The sequence below is a fragment of the Pyrus communis genome, chromosome 2, assembly GCF_041283825.1.
Source record: "Pyrus communis isolate YQ-2024b chromosome 2, ASM4128382v1, whole genome shotgun sequence".
Lineage (NCBI taxonomy): Eukaryota > Viridiplantae > Streptophyta > Magnoliopsida > Rosales > Rosaceae > Pyrus > Pyrus communis.
In genome coordinates, this window is record NC_142566.1 from 15,703,744 (window position 1) to 15,728,334 (window position 24,591).

Below are 24,591 nucleotides of genomic sequence, written 5' to 3' on the forward strand. Positions count from 1 at the left end.
CACTGCTGCTTCCCACTGTAATTTTTTTCAATATCTTTTCGCCATTTTGGTCTTTATTGCTGGGTTTTGATTTATTTATCTACAATCTTTGAGGTTGTTTTATAGCCCTTGATTTGTTTTGCTAAGTTTTTCAAACTGATTTCAAGTTCTAGGGATAAGGTTTTCAAATATTTGGGGTTTTCTTGGCTTTGTTAAATTAGGTTGGGGAAAAGTCAGATTGTTTTGTTCAAGCTCAGTTTTCCACTCTGGGTGCGTGCTTTTCAATTCTCAAAGAACTTCTGAGGTAAATTGAGTTCTTTTGTTAATTTTGTTGGAACTATTATTCTTTGCATGCTAAATAAATTTGAAAATTTTAAATAAAATCTCTCTTCTTGCTCAACTTGAGAGTTTACTTGAAGAGATTTACTGATGAAGTGTATGTCGTGAAACTGTAGAGGTCTTGGTAGACCTAAATTTATAAGTAAATTTACTTTTCTTTGTACGACCTTTAATTTGGACCTTTTTTGTTTAATGGAAACTAAGATGGATGTGGATAAGGTCCAAGGAAACTTTTGTGGAAAGTTTTTTGATAAACTTTGTAGTTGTAGCCCTATTGGTAAGACTGGGAGATTATGCTTGTTTTGGAAATCTTGTAAGGTGGATATTAATGTTATCTTTTTTCCTCTTCTCGTTTTTTACACTATGTGGTTACTTATCTTTCTTCAAATGTTGAACATTATTTCACTTTTGTGTATGCATACCCACAAAAACACTTACAATATGGTCTGTGGGAGGACATTTTATTGCTTAATCCTAAAGTTCAACCGTGGTGTTTAATGGGAGATTTTAACATTATGGACATTTCTAAAAAGAATGGAGGCTGCCAAGTTACTACAACTTTTTTGAACAAATTCCTCCAATTTCTTTACAATGGTAACCTCTTAAATCTTAATGCTTCTGGGCTGCCTTTTACTTGGTGTAATAATCAGGAGGGTAGTAATAGAATTTATGAAAGACTTGAACGTGTCTTGGCTAATTCATATTGGTTAAATGAAAATTCTAATTATAGTCTTCATAATTATCCTATTTTTGGGTCCGATCATGGACCAATACTCTTAACTTTTAATTCAACAAGCATTAGTTGTAGACATAATAATTCCTTCAAATTTGAAGCGATGTGGTTGTGGCATCCTGATTTCAAGGAGTTTGTGAAGGATGCTTGGAAATGTAATGGTGGTTTCAATATGAATAACTTTAGAGCTTGTGCAAATACGTTTAAGTACTTAGTAAAGAATTGGAATAAGACTATTTTTGGTAATTTGAAAGTTGGCAAGGAATGCATCCTTGGTGAACTAGCTGTGATCCAAGAGACCATTATGAGAAACCAGAATGTTGATGTTGATTTGGAACATGAAACTAAGATAAATGAAGAACTAAGTTTGATACTAAAGCAAGAGGAAATTAAGAGGATAGAGGACAATAATGGGTTTTAGTGGAATCTGGATGAATGAAGTTTTTTGTGCAGGAATTTAAACTGTGTTTTTCTTGTGATTGTCCTCCTTCACCCGTTGATATTTCTTCTTTTGCTAATATCATTACCCCTTGCATTGATAATAGTCAAAATGAAATGCTTCTTAAACCTGTGGAGGATGTTGAGGTTTGGGAGACTGTGAAAAGCATTGGTGCGCTAAAGGCACCAGGGCTTGATGGTATTACTGCAAGTTTCTACCATGAATGCTAGGATACCATTAAAGATTCAGTTAGTGCAATGGTGAAGAATTTTTTCCTTAATAATTCCAGTCTAAGATTGATTAATCATACCACCATAGCTCTTATTTCGAAAGTGAAGAATCCAGAGGTTGTAAGTAACTATAGACCAATTAGCCTTTGTAATGTTAGTTACAAAATTATTACGAAAATTATTATCAAAAAGTTAAGACATTTGCTTGATTTGTGCATATCTAACTGCCAAGGGGCTTTTGCCCCAAGGCGTTCTATTCATGATAATATCTTGATAGCTCATGAGAGGCTCTCTAACTTTAAAGTAAAAAAAAAAATGGAAAAAGAAAAAAAAGAAAAAAGGAAGGATTGGAGCAATTGGAATTAAATTAGATCTTGAAAAGGCCTATGATTTTCTTAATTGGGATTATATTGAGTATGTAATTTTGAGATTTGATTTTGCGGTAAGGTCGGTAGACTTAGTTATGAAGCGCAATATGTCCTCTTCATTCTCGGTTTTAATAAATGGTTCTACCTATGGTTATTTCTACCTAAAAAGGAGGATTAGGCAATGTGACCCTTTGTCTTCTTATATTTTTATTCTTTGCATGGAACCTATAATTAGACATTTTAATAAAATGGCCAATACCCCTAAGTCTCATATTTGGTATTTTATTCTCTCCTGGGGGATTTAGAATTTCTAATCTAGTGTTTGCAAATGACTATCTTTTGTTTGCCAAAGCAACTACTAAGGGTGCGCGGAATATCCTCCAAATTCTGAATATGTTTGCTAAAGAGTGGTCAACAGGTAAATTTTCATAAATCATTTTTATACTTTTCAAACAATACTAGTGCTCAAACTAGAAATTCAATTGTCAACAATTGGTAAGCACATGGGTATTCATAACATTGTGTTCAGGAAATATCCAGTTAATGAACAAGAATTATTAAGAAGAGTGAAGCAAAAGTTAGATGGGTGGAAGGCGAATACTCCTTCTAAAGCAGGTAGATTAACTCTTATTAAGTCTAATCTAACTGGTATGCCAAACCATATCATATCTTGCTTTAAGTGTCCCACTTGTGTAGTAAAGAATTTAAAAAAAGGAATGTAGGGATTTCTTTTGGGGAAAAGATAGGAAACTTTATCTTTTAGCTTGGGATAAAGTTTGCATGGCTAAAGACCCAGGGGGGGTTAGGAATTATTAGGGTGGATCATTTCAATAATGCTTGTCTGGTTAAGTTAGGTTGGAAAGTTCTATACAATGAGAACAATTGGTGGGCGCAAGTGGTTAAAAGGAAATACTTAAGGAATAATAATTTTTTACGTTGTAAGGTTAGACAAAACTATTCTATAGCCTGGAAAGGAATTTCAATTAGTAAACATGCTATCCACATGGGAATGAGATGGGTGATGGGTAATGGTAGGGACATCTTTTTTTGGGACCCATTGTTGGGTTTTATTTTATCCTCTTGTCCACCTCATTCCAGTTAATCAGCGTCAGAATATTAATTGGGAAGCTAAAGTTTGTGATTTTATTGATAATGGGAACTGGGACAAAGTTCAGATTTCTTAAGTATTAGATTCAGATGTTGTAAAAAAAATCTGTTTGGTAACTATTCCTTTGCAGAACAAGGAAGATTACTTCATTTGGGATCATTCATCAACTGGTGAGTTATCAATTAAATCAGCTACTTGGATTCAAAGTAATCAAAACCATGAAGTGAAGAGACAAAAGCTCATTTAGAGGATGTGGAGGTTTAATCATACCCCCTAAGGTAAAATTTTTTGCATGGTTGCTTATTAAATTCATTCAAAATGCTAACAAAGATTGCCCATTATGTGGCAAGGAGGAAGAAACACAAAATCATCTTTTTCGAAATTGTGATTTTGTAAAAGAAGTCTGGAACTGATCCCCATTAAATACACGATGGAGTAATGTTGGTCATACAAATGATTTATTAGATTGGTTAGAATTAAGTAACAATGATGAATACAATGGTCTAAGTGAGCTTAGTAAGGTTCTTTTGAATTGTTGGCAAATTTGGAATGACATGAATAATAAAGTTTTCAGAAGCATAAGTCCTCATCTTGCCAAAAGTATTGCCATTGCCACTAGAGTGGGTTTATCTTATTTTGAGGCCAATTGCAAAAGGACTAACAAAAGCAAGAACATTTGTTGGAGGCCACAGCCTCAAGATTTTGTGAGGTTAAATTTTGATGGCTCGATTTGTTTAAATAAAGTGGCTACTGGGTTTGTTTTAAGGAACGAGGCTAGATAACTTGTTGGAGCTGGTGCTTTCAATCTCGATGGGACCACCATCTCGCTCATGGAAGTCACTGCTTTAAAGGAGGGTCTTTCTTTTTCCAAGTGCAAAGGTGTGAGAAAGCTTGTGGTGGAGGGGGATTCCAAGCTCATCATTCAGGTGGTGCAGGGGGTGGAAACCCCCTTGGCATCTTATACCGATCATTGAGGACATCAAGTGGCTAGTGTTGGGATTTCAGTGCATTAGATGACATCATATTTTTAGGGAGGCAAATTTTGTCGCAGACAAATTAGCTCACGTGGGCCTATCAGTGACGAATCCATATTTTTGGGATTATTGCCTTCCTGCTTCGACCTTGGATGGTTTTAGATTTGATTGTTTGGGAATCGGTTGTACTAGAGGCTTTTCTATTTAATGAAATCTTTTTTCCTATAAAAAAAAAAAAAACGATCCGAATTGTCTATTTTATAAGTCTCGACTAGTAGATCATCCTTGCAAAAATTCAATTCAATTTGAAACCATTTGCCTACTTAATTATCACAACAAAATTTCATTGTTTCTTATAGAACAAAGTGTTTGTCAATTTCTTTGAACTCAATTAGATATCTTAAATATTTCCGATCTGACTAATATTTTACGAAGATGATCTAAGAGGTGCAACTTGAAAATAGATAGTTCGGATCTTGAAGTTCGATATAGTGTGGGCCCCCCACAACTAGTCCTCATTATATATATATATATATATATATTGTGCTAATCAAACTGAATTGCCATGTTTCTAGTCAGTTTATCATTGACTAGTAAGCATCATTTTTCCGATTATAACTAGTAAGCATCATTCATGTTCTTGTGATGGTTTCAGTTTTAGATAGTTTCCAATGTCGCAATGCATGAGTTTTATGTTGTATTTTATTCTCTGAAATGCAGCAAAAATCATTGATGATTGTGTTAGAAGTGAATTTGTTAGTTTACGATTGTTAAATGCAAATTATACACATGCCTAACAAACAGGCAAATTATAGGACCATTTAAGATTCTAAACATACGGGACAAACCTTGCTCCTCACTTAGTTCATCAGCAAACTAGTTCCCCACCTTCACAAGGCAAAAGCCTGGCGGAGGAGGATCACTATGACTATAGCCGTTGGTAAATATACCAAACTTTTTTTGGATTTATTTTTTATCAATTGCGTTAGACAATATCTTCTCTGCATTTTCACACCTTTTCTCAATTGATTTTTTTCCAATTGCTGTATCTTACTTCAAGATATTGACTTTTTTTTTTTTCTTCCCTTCCTATATTGATCATATCTTAGTTTTGAGATTTTATAGAGAAGTTATGTGTGAGAGTATCTTTGAACTGATGACACAAGCTAGTGTTGATCATACGCCTTCGTTGGTTTCGTTATAATAGGTCTAAAATGTTTTCTTTGAAAGACAATAACTTTTGTTAATACAATGAGGGCACGATCAAGAGTCGATAATCCTTCTGTGTTTCCTATTTGTAATTTTCTGGAGGCCATTGGTTTTATGTATCCGAGAAAAGAAGTTCAGTTTCATATAAACCGTCTGCACTAGATTTGTTTGCTGATGTTTTTTTTTTATTCTCAATTTTAGGTTGGTTATTTCAAGGAAATTGCTTTACATTAGTAGTAATAATGGCGGTAAGTTTGAAGAGTTTGTTTAATTACTGGAATATTTGACTACTTTTTGTGCTTTATTGAAGTGTTCATCCACTTTGTTGTGTTGCTGCTATTTGATGGTGCGCAGGTTTTACAATTTTTAGAATTTTTCTATTTTGATAACAGAAAACGCATTAGACCACAATTATTGCTTTCATTGTTGCTGGATGAATGGTTTTTGCGGTTGATTCGAGGTGTAGCTTCGTGCATGATACTGAATGTCACATGTTGCACGGAAAGGTCTATTTATTCATTGATAGACTTTTTCGTATGATTGCTGGAGATTATGTTAGTAACGATAGTCTGTACGCATATTTGAGAAAGCGTTTCGAAGAGTTAATAAACTCTTGATAATTATGTTCTTTCAAATAGTCAACTTTCTTTGAATACTAAATGAATTTTTGTTTATCTTTTGAAATCGCAAAAGCTTCTGACAAATTTGTGCTTAAAAAAAACTTACAAGTTACTAACTTGTTTGTGAAATTCAATGGACAGATTTTGGAATGGCTTCTTCACCTACCATTTAAATTTAACTCAAATGAACTTTATTAACTAAATTTATTTTTGTTTCAAACTCAAAAGATTTTTAAAGTAGACTATGAAATTGGCATGGAAGACATCGTAAGAACAAGTACACCCTCTACAACAATTCCTGACCAGACAATTACTCTCGTACGACGTCCTCCATGCCAATGTCATAGTCAACTTTAAAATATTTTGAGTCCCAAAAAAAATAAATTTAATTAAGAAAATTTATTTTGAGTTAAATTTAAATTGTAGGTGAAAAATCCATTTCAAAACCTTTCCATTGAACCCCACATGCAAGGTTTGTAAATTGTAATTTGTTTTTAAGCACAAATTTGTAGGATGCTTCTGCATTGTCAAAAGGATTCGGGTGTACCATCTGTATCTGATAGACCTTTTCGTAATACATGTGACATTTAGTGTCATCCATAAAGCTATCCCTCGAATTAGCCGCAAAATACATACCTCAAACCAAAAAATAAAAAACCGATAACTGTGGTCCCATGCATTTTCTATTGTCAAAACAGAAAAAGTAACAAAAATTGTAAAATCTGCGCACTATCAAAATCTAAATATCAAGTAACAACAATTGTAAAATCTGTGCACTATAAAAATCTAAATATCAAATAGCAGCAACCCGAGGATAAAAACTTCAATTAAGCACAAAAAAAAATATTATATTCTAATAAGTAAACAACCCCTTCATTAATATGTTTGCTCGCGGTAACTGTGGCCTCTCGGGCGAATCGATGACTGCATCTTTGATGCACTTGCTAGTACATCTGTAAATAGCCCTAGACTGTGGAACAAAGGATTATCCCGGACCTATTCCGAGGTATTGACGGTGATTCTCAAATATTGCAGAACAGAATGTGATACGATGAGATAGAATCCAATAGAAACAAAGACATAGTAAACAGGTTATAACTTACCACCATTATTACAACTAATGTAAAGCATTTTCCTTGAAATAACAATTTGAACCTGAGAAAACAAAACACCAACAAACAAGTCTAGTGCAAAAGTTTATAAAAGACTGAACTTATTTTCTCGAACACATAAAACAGAGCAAAATGGCTTCTAGAAAATCACAAATAGGAAACACGAGTATTATGGACGTTCCCTCATGTCAAAACTATATCATACTCTTTTGGATGTTTAGTCATGCTGCATACGTTGGTATGACCAGCGTACAAAACTTATTGTGTTTGAAGGAAAACTGTTTGGACCTATTATAACAAACAAAGGCGTATGATCAACATTATCATGTCAACTCAAAGATACTCCTGCATACATGACTTTTCTATTTAAACTGAGATATCATCAATACAGAAAATTAAAAAAAAGGCAATATCTTGGAAGTAATATACTCGAGAAAAAAGTGTGAAAATACAGGGAAGATAGTGTCCAAAGCAATTGATAAAAAATACATCCAAAAAAATAATCAATTCATCTATGGAGAGATTTTTCAATGTGCCGGAAACATAGGACGAAACACCATATGTCATTATAAAATTGGAGAAAAATATTTTTTTTCAAGTGTTCCTCGAATTGTATAATGACTTATGGTGTTCCACTCAATTTTTTTGACACAGTGAAAAATCTCTCCCATCTATGATTGTGGATATAGGGTTTATATGGAGGAAAGGAAAGGATGAGGTTATAGATGATTGGATAAAAATCTTATCGAAAATTTATCCACAAAATTCTTACATGATCATGACACATGGCGCTACGGGATTTGATAAAAATGTAATCGAAAGTCTATCACAAAAATTGTAATTTCGGATAATGACACGTGACGTGACGAGATTGGTTACAGACCCTATCTGAAATTAAACATAAAATTATCTTTATTTATTTAAAAAAAATTAATGATTTTTAAATATCAATTACCCGGATAACTCATTTATAGGTAGAGATGCATTTGGGCAATTACTATGCAGTAAGGCAATAGTTTCCTTAGTGGATTGGATTTGCTCTTAGCTATGCTGCCAGTGGAACTGGAACTCGTCGAGCTACTCACGTATTGCAATCTCAATGTGTAAAAAAATATTTCTATTTCAGTTATTGGGCTACAAAAGTGGTACGGCGTTATAACGTTATGTTATCATTTCAGTTTTTAATGCAATATGTCCCCGGAAGATGGCATCTCTTTAGCATTCGATGCTGTTTTGTACGCTGCATTGGCTGATCCAAGCACTGGAGGTTGGTTGAAGAAAGACGGTATATGCAGCATACCTAGAGCGATTTGAAGGCCAACAACGTCTAATGGAGACGTGGAGTGCACTGTTCGTTCTTGTTCTGAAATCTTTGAGCTTGAAAAGCAAGACACTAGCATATAGTAATTCCTTCGGGTAAATAAATTATTTGCACACGCGTTGTTTATACTTTATTTTTTTCAAGTGGGCATTAATGAATTGAAATGTCATGTTGGCAACAAGTATGGAAATGTCAAGACACATCATTGCATAGGATTGTTTGGGGACGCGAACATGGCCAAGTTTGCAATGGATGTTGTTGACCGCGACTTAGAATGGCGGACGACGCATCACCTTCACCGTGTTGAGTATAAAGACAAAGATTCTGCAGGGATAGGTTATAGAGATATCTCAAGTAAATGGAATTGGGACTGGGAAGACAACTGGGGACTTGAGGGCTCTCCTTGGACATGCATGCGCATGAGTACAGTTGCTGCATTAAACAAGCTGGTGATTGTGTGCATGGAGTCGGAGACAGCATTGAGAGTAATGACGGAGCATTTACCGCAGCGTTGGATAACGGAATACCAAAGGCTCCAAATGTAAACTTGATCTAGTGAATTCTTCCTTCTATTTCCTTAATGGTATATATGACACTTGATGCATGTTTATGCTTCTCTTTTTTTGTTTTTTTTGAATGTGCACACGTCCTTCCATTTGCATTGTTTATTAGTGTCATATTCCATATTTGGATTTTGCAAATATTTGAAATTAAATAGAAGCCCTTAGGCTGGGCTTGGCCCGGGCATTACATAGTTGAAATATATTGTTCTGGCCCAGGCTGTCTCACCTGTCCTTATTTATAAGCCTAAGTTACTTTGCAGATCCATCACACTATATGGAAGATTTGTGTGGCGGTTAATTTACTTAAAACTCATAAGATCGAATGTAGGGTTGACAAATTAACTCATTGGATTGTTAGTAAGTATTCATTAAGATTCATTTAGTTTGATTTCACCTTACTCGTCATCATCACTACCAATCTCATATGGTGATATCAAATTAAACGGATTTTAACGGGTACCTATTGAGTTGATTTGCCACCTCTAATCGGTCCTAACTTATTTGATTGGTTAAATCCTCCTCCTATTCCTCTGAAAATAGATAGCCGTGGAAGATCAAACTAAAACAGGTAAACTGGCATTTTGATTTTGATTCCGATGGTCCGGCCTCGGTTCGGGAATTTGGGAAATCATCGTGGATGACCAACCATTCAAATGGATAGCAAGCTTGATCCACGTCTAGTAACGTCTAGTAAAAATATTGTTGTTGTTGTGGCCTAATTTATTTAAGGGAGAGGGAAGCTGCGGTGGCGGAGAGAAATGAGAGCGGTGGGTGACTTTTGTGATGACGTGTCCTATCCTTTGTGTTTATTTATTTACTAGCCTCTTCACACTCACTAACGTGTGTGTGAGAGGCATTTTTGCATCACGGATGCTACGTGCCCCTAAAGGTGTATTGTGTTAGTTTTTGAATGCGAATAGAAAACGGAAATTTATATTCATTTAGAAATGTAAAGGTGTAAATTGAACAAAATAACAATCAAGTTTGTATGCTAACATGATTAGGTTACGTTTTCACATCGAATTGGGGTTCAACATTAGAAGTTCTTTTCTTAAGTCTCAACATTCAGCAAAATGAAGAAAACAAAAGGCCAAAAGCAAAAAGCCACCTCTTCCAGTGTTATCACCTTCCCTTTTCTTCAAGGCTCACTGCCAACAAAAAATCTATGGCAAGGATACACTCCCCACCCCCTCCTCCTCCTCCTCTTTCCTTTTTCATCGAGCCTGGACAAATGGGTTTGCAACCAATAAGTGTGTATGACAAATGGGTCCGCAACCAATGCCAACTAAAATAATTGAGGTGAAGCAGGAGGAGTTGATGAAGAATCGGCCAAGAGAAGACCAGGCTAAGCCAACTGACAATGCTATAAATATTACATCATAAAACAGTTAAGTTTAACTCAGTACATCTTTCTCTGTTAAATAAGAAATGACTATGTTTTCTGTTAAATAAGAAATGGCTATGTCACAATTGTCCATATAATTTAACTGAAATGATAATCATGTTCTGTAAAACCAAGATTTTTGAAAGTCTAACTAATTGGGGAAATAGTGTCAAACATAATAGTATTTCTCCAAGTCATAGCACGTCATAATATTAAGCTGAAGAGTAAGAATAAATATATGACATTAAATTGAAAGTCTAACTAATTAAGATGATCATAATAAACATGAGCCATTGTTCTGCAAATATAACAGGGCTGCAAACCAATTGGTAAAAACACACTTTTATATGAAAATAAAAACAAAAAATTCAGTTAAATAAGCATCAGCATACACTCCATAATTGTCTCTCTCTATGTTTTTTTATGTCAGTCTGTATGCAAATGATTTAGGAAATTATAGGAGTGCAAAATGAATAGAACCAATAATTGAATTCAAGAGAAAACACACATCCAATTTGGTGATGGTAAAAATGGAAAAGAGATATGATCAATACCCGATCGAATCAATGGCGAGAGAGCTCCGATTTCAGAACGGAATTTTTCAAGGCTTCCACTTTGTAGTCCTAATCCTGTTCACGAATCTGCAAGGAACAAAGAAAATGAAAAGAGTGAACAATCAGAATTGGACTTGGGGTTTTTCCCTACCCCAAATATCCTAAACCATTTCAAACTTCACTCATCCAAAATCATCCAACTTTTTTAACATAGTGCTATGTCGGTTTCTTTTCTCTATTAGCTAATGATTTGTGGACCAATATGTATTAGGTTGTGTTGCCTTACTTTAAGCCAAAATTGCATTCAATCTACAATAGAGAAAGGGAAGCCCGACTTATGGGGACACGTTGATGAAAGATTTGAGAAGATGGTGTTGTTTCATGGGGAACTTCAGTTATGGTCATACCAATTATGCATATTTCTATGGTTTAAGGACAAATTAAAAGTCATTAATTAAGTTCATAAATCTAGGACTGGAAAAGATAACCATAAAAAATAATAGATGATAAGAAACATTTGCCTTAAAAAGGTAATATTGTTGGTCAGCTTGTGAATTCCCTGAAATATCCCAAACTCATAAGAGCTATATAAAATTTGGACCGCCTGCACATTGTAAAAACCAAATTGCCCAAAGAAATAAGCACAGAAAAGGCAAAGTAGTAGCACAACTAATATGGAAACATGTAAGCTTGGGTTTGCCTTTCAATGAAGAAACTCAAGTCCAAGTTGAATGAAACACAAAGTGACAGATGCCACCAAGTTTGGTTTACTTGGCTATTATGTGCCAAGTTTCCTTTCATCAACTTTAAGAGGAACTGCCGCTAACATTCAAAAATTAATAAAGGAATCCTCATGTATAAAGGAATGGAAAATAAATTAGATATAAACGTTTCCTTTTCAAAACTCATTACCAAAATCCTTTACAGTTCATACCACTACTTTCCCAGCAGTTGTTTCGTAATGTCCATCACTTCCGCCATAGATTTATCACCATTTCGTACGAACTCCAAAATCTACAGCACACAATCACATTAGATAAAGACGTGTTATTTAGAAAACCATTTTCCAAAATCTGCTCAAAGTTTGTAAATTTAAACAAAAATCAAGTTTTGCCGCAAAAGCACACATGTTCGACATTTTTTTTTCCCTAAAAGTATGATCTCCTGCCATTTTTCTATTGATAATTAAGCATGTCATAGGTTTTGATTGAATTGGTGATGGTAAAAATGGAAAATGAAGATATCAATACCTGCTCGAATCATTGGCGAGAAAGCTCCAATTTCATAACGAATTTTTCAGAGCTTCCATTTTGTAGTCCCAATCCTTTTCACAAATCTGCAAGCAACAAAGAAAATGAAAAGAGTGAAAATAAACCCCGGTTTTTTATTGGGAAGTTGGGTACCGGGAGAAGATGATAACCTCCAATATCTTAAATCACATAAAATAGGGGATTTGGTGGCCAGACCTACAAATTGTAGTATTTGTTGATCCTAAATCATCGTTTCCCCATAAGCACCGATGGATGAAGAAGAAGGCCAAAATAAAAAAATAAAAAAATAAAAAAAACGATTTGATAGAGGGGTACCTGCAATTGTAGTACTTTGTTGATCCTAATTCATCATTTCCCCAGAAAGCACCAAATTGAAAGGTGAATGAAGAAGAAGGCCAAAAAAAAAAAAAAAAAAAAAAAAAAAAAACACGATTTGATAGAGGGGTCTGTGCAGTTGAGTTCGTTTCTCCCCTTCGTATGAACAGTTGGACTGAGTAACCGGTTGAAGCCTTATGAACGTCTGGTAGTAGGGTACAGTTTCCATCGTGCAACGTTGCAACCGCTAGTGTTGGATGGGTAGTTTCCATCGTCCACCGCTTGAGTTCGCAAGGTTTAATCTTTCTATATTTTTTTTGTTTTTTTGTTTTTTTTTTTTATGGAAAGAAAGAATGTATACAGTACTTGTAAGACAAATAATCGAAGGGTCACAATTGTTTAGAAAGTGTAGGTCCCATTTATCTTACGGTTGTAAACTATCAGTCTTCACAAGCATGCACACATACATTGTCATTCTTCATAAGCATGCACACATACATTGTTGTTTCGTAAGAAATTGTTTGCTTGCTTTAGTTATGTTTCTTGCTATTTAACATTGTTGTTTCAAAGAAATTGTTTTATGAGTTGTGCATGCGAGAGAGGCTTTTATCTATTATTGATAAGTCCCCCCTAAGATGTGGATACTCTCTCACACACCTCAATGTCGTTACCTATCTTCTCTAACATTACATTCGCAAGCATGTTATATTAACTTATTTTCTTTGATATTACCTTCGCAAGCATGTTCCTAACCCTTTGAGACTGGATCTAGAAATGCATCGAAGTTTCAAATAATGAGAAGATACGAGACATTTACAAACATTTAACAAACAGTACTGTATATATTTACCATGAACATAGTACCAACATAAACTTACACCTTAATCCATGTGGTAAGTAGTATTTTACAATACAAAGCTATCAATCTCATTGTTTATTTGAACCATCTCTCCATAATTGTTTTCTGTACAAATTTGTGGATGATCCTGTAATTGAAAAACCTAAATGTGCAGTAAAAACAACCAAGAGAAAACAGAAGCTAAAAGAAATCACACTAAAAAAAAAATCAATTGAAATTAAGCAATCAATGTGCACTTGATCAACCCTAAAGTGACGTACAAATGCCAATTGCCAAAAAATTTAAGAAACCATTTTGAAATTAAGCAGACATTGTTGTAGTAAGAAAAAACCTCAAATGTGTAGTATAATTGAATTAACTCCAAACAATTGGAGTAAATTGTTAGGTAAGGTAAATGGAGGGAATTAAAGAATGCCAAGACCACAATAACTTCATACTACAAAACCACAATAACTTCATATTACATTAACATTTTGACTAATATGTTATAAGCACAACCAACTAATCCATATTAAGAACCCAACAGAGTTAGAAACCAAATGATGCAATCTGCCAATTAAATGTTTCACGCATCATCTTGTGAACGAAAGGAAAGATATGAACATAAAATAAATTCAATAAAACTGGAAAAATGAAGAGAAGAAATTCCACTTATGAAAGGCGGTTAGGAAAAAAAACCAAAATGAATCAAAAGTAGAAGTTCCACAACCAACCTACGTATTTATCCTATACAACATTCGTTGTCAAACTCTTTAGTCGAAGCTGTACACATTGCTTCTATCTGTGAGATGAATACGACAAACATCTGAGGTTGAATTAGTGAATCTCAAATACACTAGAAAAGAGAAAATGCAGACCATATCTTGATCAACAAAATTAGAGAAAATGGCGGATAAAAAACAAAAAGTGAAATCAATTCGATACTCATGATTAAAGGAAGATAAGAAATTTCATTAAAATAAAAAGAAGAATTGAAAGCAAAATCAAATGTAGAAGAAAATTCCATTAATTGATAGAACACTCACGATTCGTCCAGATTCTTACAGCCTTACAGGAAGCTTTGCATTGTGCACTTTTTTTGCCTGAAGCAGCAAAATACCCACTCCTCACATCATGATCTGCCACAATTTAAAAAAGTAGAAATCGTAGAAAGTCTTGGTAGAACAAAATTGAAAACATAAAGCATGAACCCAATAAGAGTCATAAACTAATGAAGAACGAATTTGAAAATTTTCAAACTACTAACCCTACAATATTGTCTCGCCCACACAACACACATCACATTTATCTCCATCGCCTACACCGATACAAATGATTTGAAACCTAATAGAAAAGCACGATAAATAATTGGAAAATGGATTAATATAAACAAAAACTCCCCAGAGCCAAGAGTTTCATTGTAAACATAAGAACCTCACCAACGGGCTTCATTGGAATGTAATGAATGCATAGAGCAACATAAAGACACTTACATAGAGAAGAAACAAATCCAAGTTTTTCACTCAAAAGAAAATAACCAACAATCATACATGAAAACAGAAGGAAAAATGAATTTGGTGAATGGTGGACCACCACTGCAAAGAATGCAGAAATCATGGAGAATTCGAGATTGAAAGTTACATGCACTAAGAATCAGTCGATGTAGAGGAAGAGTCTTTGTCAATCTACCTGTCTGTTTCTCCCTCCCCCTCGTTATCTTCTCCTTGATTTCTGCACGACTACAAATAAACTGCCAAAATTAATATGAAACTAAACCTACCCAGTGAAATTTGAACACAATGAATTACTTCTCCAGTAGAGTTCATTTCCAAATCATACTACTTTGAGAGGATTTAAAAAACCTCATTTTCTAAAAATTTGGAATCTCTAGTAACTGAAGAATCACACTATGCAAAAACCAAGTCGTTTATTAGGACGAAGAATCGCAACAACATCATCAGCCTCATGTTGCACTTGGTATGAAAATGAAATGGAAAAGTATTTCTAGTGTTTGGTTTCCGTAAAAAAACTGCCTGAAACTTGTATTTTAACTTCAGACTTAGGGAATCGTTTCTCACTTGTGAACACAAACACCCTTGATTAGGTTTATGTCTATTCCCCAAATCATCTATTTTGCAATTTTTTCTTTTCCGAGAACCTGTCTAAGAAATAAAAGAGGGCATAACTTTTTCGTCCAGAAAATAAGGAAAGCAGAAGTAATCGAGACCAATTCACCCGACAATAATTTTCTTCAAAAATTAACTGGCTAAACGAAATAAGGAAAATAAAGCTAAACAATTGAATAAAAAATGAAGAATTTGAAAGAAAAGAACAGAACCATAGCATCTTCTTATTAGGTAAATTACACATTATATTTATTAAAAAAAAAAAAAAAAAAAAAGAAGAAGATAATTATTGATAATTTTTAAAAAAGAAAAAAGAAAAAAACAGAATCACGACCATCAAAAGAAGGTAAATTACACATTATATTTCTTCTGATGTATGCGTTGTGGGGATGGTATGACATGTTGTTCACTCTAGAACGTGTAGTAGATGGCGATTCCATCTCCTCTGGTGTTTACAACCGTTGCGGTTGTATGTGGTGTTCGAGAGTTCTACTCTTTCGTTGACTTTTTTTTTTCTTTCCGGAAAGATAGGACACAATGCAATAGTTGTGGGAGGATTAAGAGTCAAAATAAATTTGAAGTGCACGTATTTTCATCCGGTGGCTGTCAATTATTATAGTTCAGATGGGCATTTATTTTATTCGTAGCGGATAATTTCACATTTTATAATAACTTCTAAATTGTACGATATTACAATTTTGACCCTACTTTTATTGGACGGTTAATGTTGGTATAGTGTCTGAAGTGAGGTCATTTTTGGCATTTTGAAATGCTTCACCTATTTGGGCTTATATATATATATATATATATATATATATATATATATATATAGATATAGATAACAAACCTAGTAAGCTTACTTACCTTGCAAACAATGCAAACATGTAGGAAGAACATCTTCTAACCCTAGCAGGCTGCAGGCTTGCTATCACTCTCTCTCTCTCCAGATTCACATCTGCAGAGCCATGGATGGACAATGCGGGATGGAGACGGAGCGCCCGCTAAAGAAACCAAACTTGATTGAGGATGAAGACGGGAAGCTGATCCTGGTCCCGCCGCCACCGGAGGAGCTGTACTCTTGTGGAAAACTCATATGGGAATGGTACGCTTGCGAAGAGGAGGACCACGAGGACGAGTCGCCCTCCAACACCGTCTATTACGTTCTCGAGTCCCACCATTATGCTATCAAGGCTGGTAAGTATCTGTATGATTAAGAATTTGATTTTGATTTTCTAGGGTTTCATTTTCTTCTAGGGTTTGTGATTATCCATCCCCAATTTGATTGACTTTACAACTAATTAAACTCACTATGTATGTATCTATGCATGTGTAATGTGTATCTAACAGTGGAAGCTGAATATGAAGAAATAATGAGACGAAAGGGTTTACCAAAATGAATGATGATACAAAGGTCCAAATCCCACCAAATTCCAAGCCCTAACCAGAAGAACCAACAAGACACCTCCTCTGTAAATGGTATTTGCCCGTTGTTTTTTATTCGAAATTTCGGATTTGTTATATGCCTTTTTTAAGAAACAGAAAACCAAGGAAAATAATGATTTGTTTATTTTTGAACAGCTTACAGGCCAGCCAAGGGACGATGGCTTTGTCTCCTCGGCAATGATTCATCCTTCTTTTCTGGATTTTCGGATGACGTGGACACATCGTCTGGTATCATTTCCCTTTTGTTTTGGTTTCTCCATCTTCTTTTGTTGTTTCCTTTTGTAAGTGCCTATTTCTGAATTTGTGCATTGCTTTTTGTGTTAGACGAGCTCGTGCTACGGTGGCCTCCACTCAGCTCAGCTCATTTTTCAAATCAGAGCTCAAACTTAAAATATATGTATATATGAACAATAACAGTAGGATAGGATATATTCCAAGGACAAACATGATTTAATGATGTTTGATATTTTCTCATTAGTATATGAACAAAGACAATTAATAAACTTGAACATATACTTCTTATGTCTTCATTTAATTTATAAGATTTGAATGTCTAACCTCTTTGCAAGCCAGTATTTAGCGTATAACCTGAGGTGGAACCATACTCTAACTGTATTGATCCCCTCCCTTCATTTGGCATTTACATATATGAATATAAAAATATGTCTATGTGTATAGTTTTGTAATGTGATATTTACTTAAACATGTGTATGGTTTCAAAATCGGATTATCCTTTGGCACTTGTTGAATTATAAGTCTATAGCTAATTAGGAAATAAGTTGTGTATTAATGTGTGTATTCACTTGAGTTAAAATACCAAGTGTGCAGCTATATAGTAGTAAGGCAAATAATGCCATGTGTAATGATCCTAGCAACTAGCTAGATGAAGGGCTAAGATTGCTTTCTAATGAGAGAGAATCCACCTTGGATGCTAATGGTTATGTAAGCACCGAAAGTGTGAATGGTGGAGAGAGATGCAATTGAATATGCTCTGCTAGATTTTGTAGAGAGTAAGAATCCTTTCGAAAATTCTTCCATTATTATCCTTCCCATTCTTTGTTCTCCAATTATTCATCTCATAACCAGATTTTAAACTGAATCATAACATGGCCTTAAAGCCAGGTTTGATCATTTGAATATGGGCGTAAAACTATGAATTCTCTAACCTGAATCGAAGCTTATTTGAAGCTCGGTGAAGGTCACTGGAGTTTCGTTACCATCTGAGAAGAGTAATTAACTCATTCGGGCCAAATATATCTGGATCTGGAGGCTCGGAAGTGAGAACTCCAATTTTCTCTAGTGAGAACTACGAGTTCTGGAGAATAAAGATGATGATGATCTTCAAATCTCATGGGTTGTGGAATCTAGAGAAAAGGGTGTTATAACTCTTGATTCGAAGAAGAAGAAGAAGAAGGTCAAAGGATCATCGGAGGATAAGGGAGATGATGAAAGATGCAAAGGCTTTAGGAATTATTCAAAATGCAGTCTCCGACCAAATTTCCCTCGAATTGCAAATGTTGAATTAGCGAAGATGGCATGGGATCTGTTGTATGGAGAGTATCATGGTGGCGATTAGGTGAGGTCTGTGAAACTGCAAAATCTTAGATGTGAGTTTGAATATGCTAGAATGCGTGATGATGAAACTCTATCTAGATACCTTACTAGACTAAATGATTTGATTAATTAGATGAAAACATTTGGTGAAGTTCTTTCTAATGAGAGACTTGTGTAGAAGGTTTTGATTAGTCTAGAGAGTGTACTGTAGCAAAGGCAGTGCACAAGGCAAATAGTGCAAATCAAGTGGAAGTGACTAGGAATTTGTTATATGCCAACAATGCAACTACTGAGAATAAAGTAAATGGAGAATGGTACATTGACAGTTGTTATAGCAACCATATGACAGGGCATGTGGAGTTGTTTGTTGATGTGAGAACCAACATCGCAAGCAAGGTTCAAATGCCAATTGAAGATCTTGTAAATGTTGCAAGAATGGGATCTTTGGTTATTGACATAAATAAAGGCAAAAAATATGTTAGAGAAGTAATGTATCTTCTTGGTTTAAAAGAAAACTTTCTCAGGGTTGTTCAAATGGATGAACATGGATATTTCTTGGTGTTTGGTGGTGGAATGTGCAGTGTGTTTGATGGTCCATCACTAGATTGCTTGGTCATTAAAGTAAAGAAGAAAGTGAATAGATGTTATCCACTGACTCTACTACCTAAGAATCAAATTGCATTGAAAGCTAGTGTCACTCATTCCATTGAGATTTGGCACTGAAGACTTGGACATTTACACTTTGGTGGTCTCAAGCTATTGAGAGACAAAGATATAGTGCATGGCTTGCCTCAATTTGAAGATCATAGTGGTGTCTGTGACAGCTATCAATATGGGAAACAACACAGGGAAGAGTTTCCAAGGAATCAAGTGCAAAGAGCTAATGCTCTATTTGAACTCATTCATGTTAATCTATGTGGACCCATGAAAAATGATTCAATTGCTAGAAATAAGTACTTCATGCTCTTGATAGATGATCTTACCAAAATGACTTGGGTTTTTTTCAAATACAAATCTAAAGCATTCACTTGCTTTAGAAAGTTCAAAGCTATGGCAAAATTGCAGAGTGGATTCAAGGTTAAGTGCCTGAGAAGTGACAGAGGAGGGGAGTTCAAGTCATCTGAATTTGATTTGTCTTGTGAAAGAAAAGGGATACAAAGACAGTTACTCTTGCATATACTCCACAACAAAATGGAGTAACGGAGTAATGGAGAGGAAGAATACAATTGTGATTGAGATAGCAAAATCCATGTTGCATGAGAAGAGGATGCCATACTATTTCTTGGCAGAAGTAGTTCATACATCAGTGTATATATTGAATAGGTATCCCACAAAGGCTTTGAATAATATCACACCTTTTGAAGCTTATTCTGGAAGAAAACCAGGTATTGTTCATTTAAGAATATTTGGTGCATTATGCTATGTGCATGTTCCAAGTGAACACAGACACAAACTTGAGCCTAAAAGTTTCAAAGAAGTATTTGTGGGATATGCAACCTGTGAAAATGGGTATAGGGTATTTGATCCAATATCCAAGAAACTAGTCTTGTCAAGAGACATTGTCTTTGATTAAGAAGCTTCTTGGAATTGGGAAGAGAATTCAAATCAACTTTCTCTCATCACTGGACGATTTGCTTATGGTGATACTAGTGCTGAAAGAGATGAAAGTGTGGTGTTGTCTCCTGCATCACCTATATCACCTTCACCTGGAAGGGTTCTTAGTATTGGGGACTCTGGAACTCAGTCTAAGTCACTCACTTCAGGAGAATCTACAAGTATTTCAAGTCTAAATGAGAAGTACACTCAAGCATTTGATCATACACCATTGAAGAGGAAACTAGATGAGGTACTAGTTTCATGTAATCTGTGTATCATGGATCCAGAGAAATATGAAGATGCTAAACAAGATGAGTCTTGGTTGAAAGCAATGGAAGATGATCTGTTCATGATTGAAAAGAATGGTACGTGGAAACTTGTTGATAAAACAACTGAAAAACCTGTCATATGAGTTAAATGGGTCTACAAAACCAAGCTAAATCTTGATAGTTCAGTGTTGAAAAATACATCAAGGTTGGTTGCAAAGGGCTATGCATAAAAGCCTGGTTTGGATTACAATGAAACATATGCTCTTGTTGCTAGGTTGGATGCTATGAGGACTCTAATAGCAGTGGCTACAAAAAAGAGTTGGAAATTATACTAGTTAGATGTGACGTCAACTTTCTTGATTGTAGTATTACAAGAAGAATTTTATGTTGAGCAGCCTAAAGGATTTGTAGTCAAAGGCAAGGAAGACAAGGTCTATAAGCCACACAAAGCCCTTCATGGTCTAAAATAGACACTAAGAGCCTGGTTTAGAGAAATAAACACTTATTTTTCACAGTGTGATTTTGAGAAAAGCTTGAATGAATCAACATTTTACATAAAGGCAAGGGAAGTATACATTTTGATTGTCTCTATATATATAGATGATATAGTCTACACTGGCAGTTGTAAATCAATGCTAATAGAATTCAAGGAAAACATGAAGAAGAAGAAGAAGTATGAGATGATAGATTTGGGACTTCTCTATCACTTTCTTGGGACGAGTATTTCAAACTGACTCAAGTATCTTCATTCACCAGAAGAAATATGCAAGTTCCTTGCTGAGCAAGTTTGGATTAAGTGAAAGGAAGTTTGTGACAACTCATCTTGTAGCAACTGAGAAGCTAACTAAAGATGATGGAAGTGGATCTGCGAGTGAGGAAATGTATAAAAGAAATGTGGGAAGTCTTCTATATCTCATTGCCATAAGGCCATACATAATGTATGCAACAAGCCTAATAGCTAGATTTATGCATTGTCCTACTAATAGACATTATGGAATTGCAAAGATGGTGCTTAGGTACATCAAGGGGACCCTAGACTATGGTCTGGAATATGTGAAGGGAAGAAAAGCTTGTTTAATTGGCTATTGTGACGGTGATTGGGGTGGTTCATTGGAGGACATCAAGAGTACATCAGGGTATGCATTTTCTTTTGGCAGTGGTGTGTTATCTTGGGCTTCAGTTAAGCAAAATTGTGTTGCACTTTTAACTGTAGAAGCTGAATACGTAAGTACATCTGAAGCCATAGCTTAGGCAATATGGTTGAGGTTTGGTCTGGAGGATTTTGGAGAATTGCAAAACTAAAGCAACACCTTTTTACTATGATAACACTTCTGTTATTGCCATTGCCAAGAACTCTATGTTTCATCAAAAGACCAAGCACATTGATAGGAGATATCATTTTATCAAAGATGCATTGCAAGAAAGCATCATGGACTTGGTTTATTGTCCCACAGAAGAGCAATTGGCAGACATCTTCACAAAGCCACTCGCAAAGGATCGATTCAGTCTCCTTAGAAGTATGCTTGGAGTGAAATTAGCTGTAGACTTAAAGGGGAGTGTTGAATTGTAAGTCTATAGCTGAGTAGGAAATAAGCTATGTATTAATGTGTGTATTCACTTGAGTTAAAATACCAAGTGTACAGCTATATAGTAGTAAGGCAAATAATGCCAGGTGTAATGATCCTAGAAACTAGCTAGATAAGGGGATGAGATTGCTTTGTAATGAGAGAGAATCCACCTTGGATTCTAACAATTATGTAAGCACCGAAAGTGTGAATTGTAGAGATAGATATAAGCAATTGAATATACTCTGCTAGATTTTTCAGAGAGCAAGAATCCTTTCAAAAATTCTTCCATTCTTATCCTTCCCATTCTTTGTTCTTCAATTATTCATCTCATAACCAGATTTTAAACTAAATCACAACAACAATAACTTAAACTCTTACTCTTCTGCCAAAGATTATCTCCCTGTTGAAGTGAAATGTCAGGTTTGTATGTAGAACGGGCACTCAGATAGAGCTTGCACGTACCTGCACTATGTTCCAAATGGCACAACAGTTGGCCCTGGCTGTATAATAGTTTGTAAATGCTGTCACTGGGAGGGTGGGCCTCCTGATGACGACGATTGTGTAGGAAAAGTTGTTATTGTTTGACGTTTTGGTTAATGTCGCTACGGAGACCGCATGACCAAAGACAACTTTAAGAGAAAAGTATGAGAACTGAGTTCAGTAGAATTGAGTTCATGTTCTATTAGGTTATTACATATTTCTATATAATACATTGCCCTAGCTGGATTTGTGAAACTGAATAGTAGTAAGTTAGTAGCTAATGTTCTTTTGACACTGTTTATGGTTTGGTTGTGAGTTTCATTTTAAAGTTTATTTTGAATAAAATGGGGAAGGTCGTCTCCCTTTATATGTAATGTATTGAAATGTCTAAGATTAAAACGGGTTGAGTTTCGTCTGTAAAAGCGCTTTGCACTACGTACCGTTGGAGGTACAGGCTCGCCCTTTCTAGGGGACGAATAGCATGAATCGGAGTCATTTTATTGTGTTAGCAGTCCCACATTGGTAGGGGTAAAGAAAAGCAATGACTTTAAATAAAATTACCCCACTCTAACTAATACCAAGGCCTTTTGTGGTAAAACACCATACTTGACAGATTGGGCAGATGATAAAGTTAAGGACAATGTTGGTGTCATTAGAGTGGGGCCCCCCGAGCCCATCGATCTAAAAAATTTCAACATGGTATCAAAGCCCATGGATACAGGCTCTTGCAAAGCCAAAAGCTTTTTACTAGGAAGTGTGGGCTCGGAAAAAAACTTGGACTCTTAACATAGAGTCGGGCTCTAAGTTCTTAAGAGTCATTTTCTAAAAAAGATTGAAAACAAGTTTGGACTCCGTTAGAGCTGACCTTTGAATTTCAATTGTCGAAGTGTGGATCTCCATTTGTGAACCACAAAATAGAGTTACACGTGATGAGGCGTGTTAACAGTCCCACATTGGTGGGAGTAAAGAAAATCAATGACCTTAAATAGGATTACCCCACTCTAACTAATACCAAGACCTTTTATGGTAAAACCCCACACCTGTAGAATTTGGCAAGTGGTAAAGTTGGGGATAATATTGATGTCGTTAGAGTAGGGACCCACTAGCCGGTCGATCTCATCTAAATCTGGACCCTTAACATAGAGTCGATCTCTGAGTTCTTAATAACAACTTTCTCAAAAAGATTGAAAACAAGTTTAGACTCTTTTAGAGCCGACCTTTGAGTTTCAATTGCCGATGTGTGGATCTCCATGTGTAAACCACTAAATGGGGTTACACGTGAGGGGGCATGTTAGCAGTCCCACATCGGTGGGAGTAAAGAAAAAAAATGACTTTCAATAGGATTAACTCACTCTATCTAATACTAAGACCTTTTGTGGTAAAACCTCATACCTGACGGTTTGGGCATGTGGTAAAGTTGGGGACAATATCAGTGTGGTTAGAATGGGGCCTCCTGAGCCCGTCGATCTTCAGGAATTATGGGCTTGGAAACAAGCTTGGACTCTGAACATAGAGTCAACCTCGGCGTTCTTAAGAGTCACTTTCTAAAAAAGATTAAAAATAAGTTTGGACTCCATTAGAACCGACATCTGAGTTTCAGTTGCCGATGTGTGGATCTCCACGTGTGAACACTAAATGGGGTTGCACGTGAAGGGGGTGTGTTAGCAGTCCCACATCGGTAGGGATAAAGAAAAATAATGACTTTAAATAGAATTACCCCACTCTAACTAATACCAATGCCTTTTGTTTTAAAACCTCACACCTAACAGGTTGGGCAGGTGGTAAAGTTAGGGATAGTTTCGGTTTAGAGTGAGACCTCCGAAATCGTCGATCTTAAAATTATCAGAACTCAAGGTTATGGGCCCATGCAAGCCAAAAGCTTGTCACCAGGAAGTGTGGGCTTGGAAACAAGCTTGGACTCTTAACATAGAGTCAACCTTTAAGTTCTTAAGAGTCACTTCCCGAAAAAAATTGAAAATAAGTTTGGACTCCATTGGAGTTGACCTCTGAGTTTCAATTGCCGATATGTGGATCTCCACATGTGAACCACTAAATGGAGTTACACATGAGGAGGCATGTTAGTAGTCCCACATCGGTGAGGGTAAAGAAAAACAATGACTTTAAATAGGATTACCCTACTCTAGCTAATACTGCGACCTTCTATGGTAAAACCTAACATCTGAACGATTGTGCAGGTG

The 24,591-nt window shown here is 35.5% G+C and overlaps 1 protein-coding gene and 2 long non-coding RNA genes across 6 annotated transcripts; 2 read left to right on the top strand and 1 right to left on the bottom strand.

Moving 5' to 3' along the window:
• Nucleotides 1-13,341: 13,341 nt before the first annotated feature.
• LOC148698632 (uncharacterized) lies at nt 13,342-15,788 on the bottom strand. Of its 3 annotated transcripts, XR_015955852.1 has the most exons (4): nt 14,999-15,787; nt 14,625-14,701; nt 14,404-14,496; nt 13,342-14,159 (listed from the first exon to the last, which is right to left on the bottom strand). It is a non-coding gene; the product is annotated as an uncharacterized LOC148698632 (long non-coding RNA). The 3 variants fall into 3 exon arrangements; XR_015955851.1 differs by having other exon boundaries at nt 13,342-14,183; nt 14,625-15,788; XR_015955850.1 differs by having other exon boundaries at nt 14,625-15,783.
• Nucleotides 15,789-16,314: 526 nt separating this feature from the next.
• On the top strand, nt 16,315-17,411 carry LOC148698633 (uncharacterized). 2 transcript variants are annotated; one of them, XR_015952021.1, is made up of 4 exons: nt 16,315-16,677; nt 16,831-16,959; nt 17,062-17,154; nt 17,251-17,411. It is a non-coding gene; the product is annotated as an uncharacterized LOC148698633 (long non-coding RNA). The 2 variants fall into 2 exon arrangements; XR_015952014.1 differs by having other exon boundaries at nt 17,062-17,411.
• Nucleotides 17,412-21,350: 3,939 nt separating this feature from the next.
• LOC148698634 (secreted RxLR effector protein 161-like) lies at nt 21,351-21,915 on the top strand. Its single transcript, XM_088678517.1, has 2 exons — nt 21,351-21,569; nt 21,697-21,915. Exons 1-2 carry the CDS (start codon nt 21,351-21,353, stop codon nt 21,913-21,915), a joined length of 438 nt encoding a protein of 145 aa, XP_088534643.1.
• Nucleotides 21,916-24,591: the final 2,676 nt, after the last annotated feature.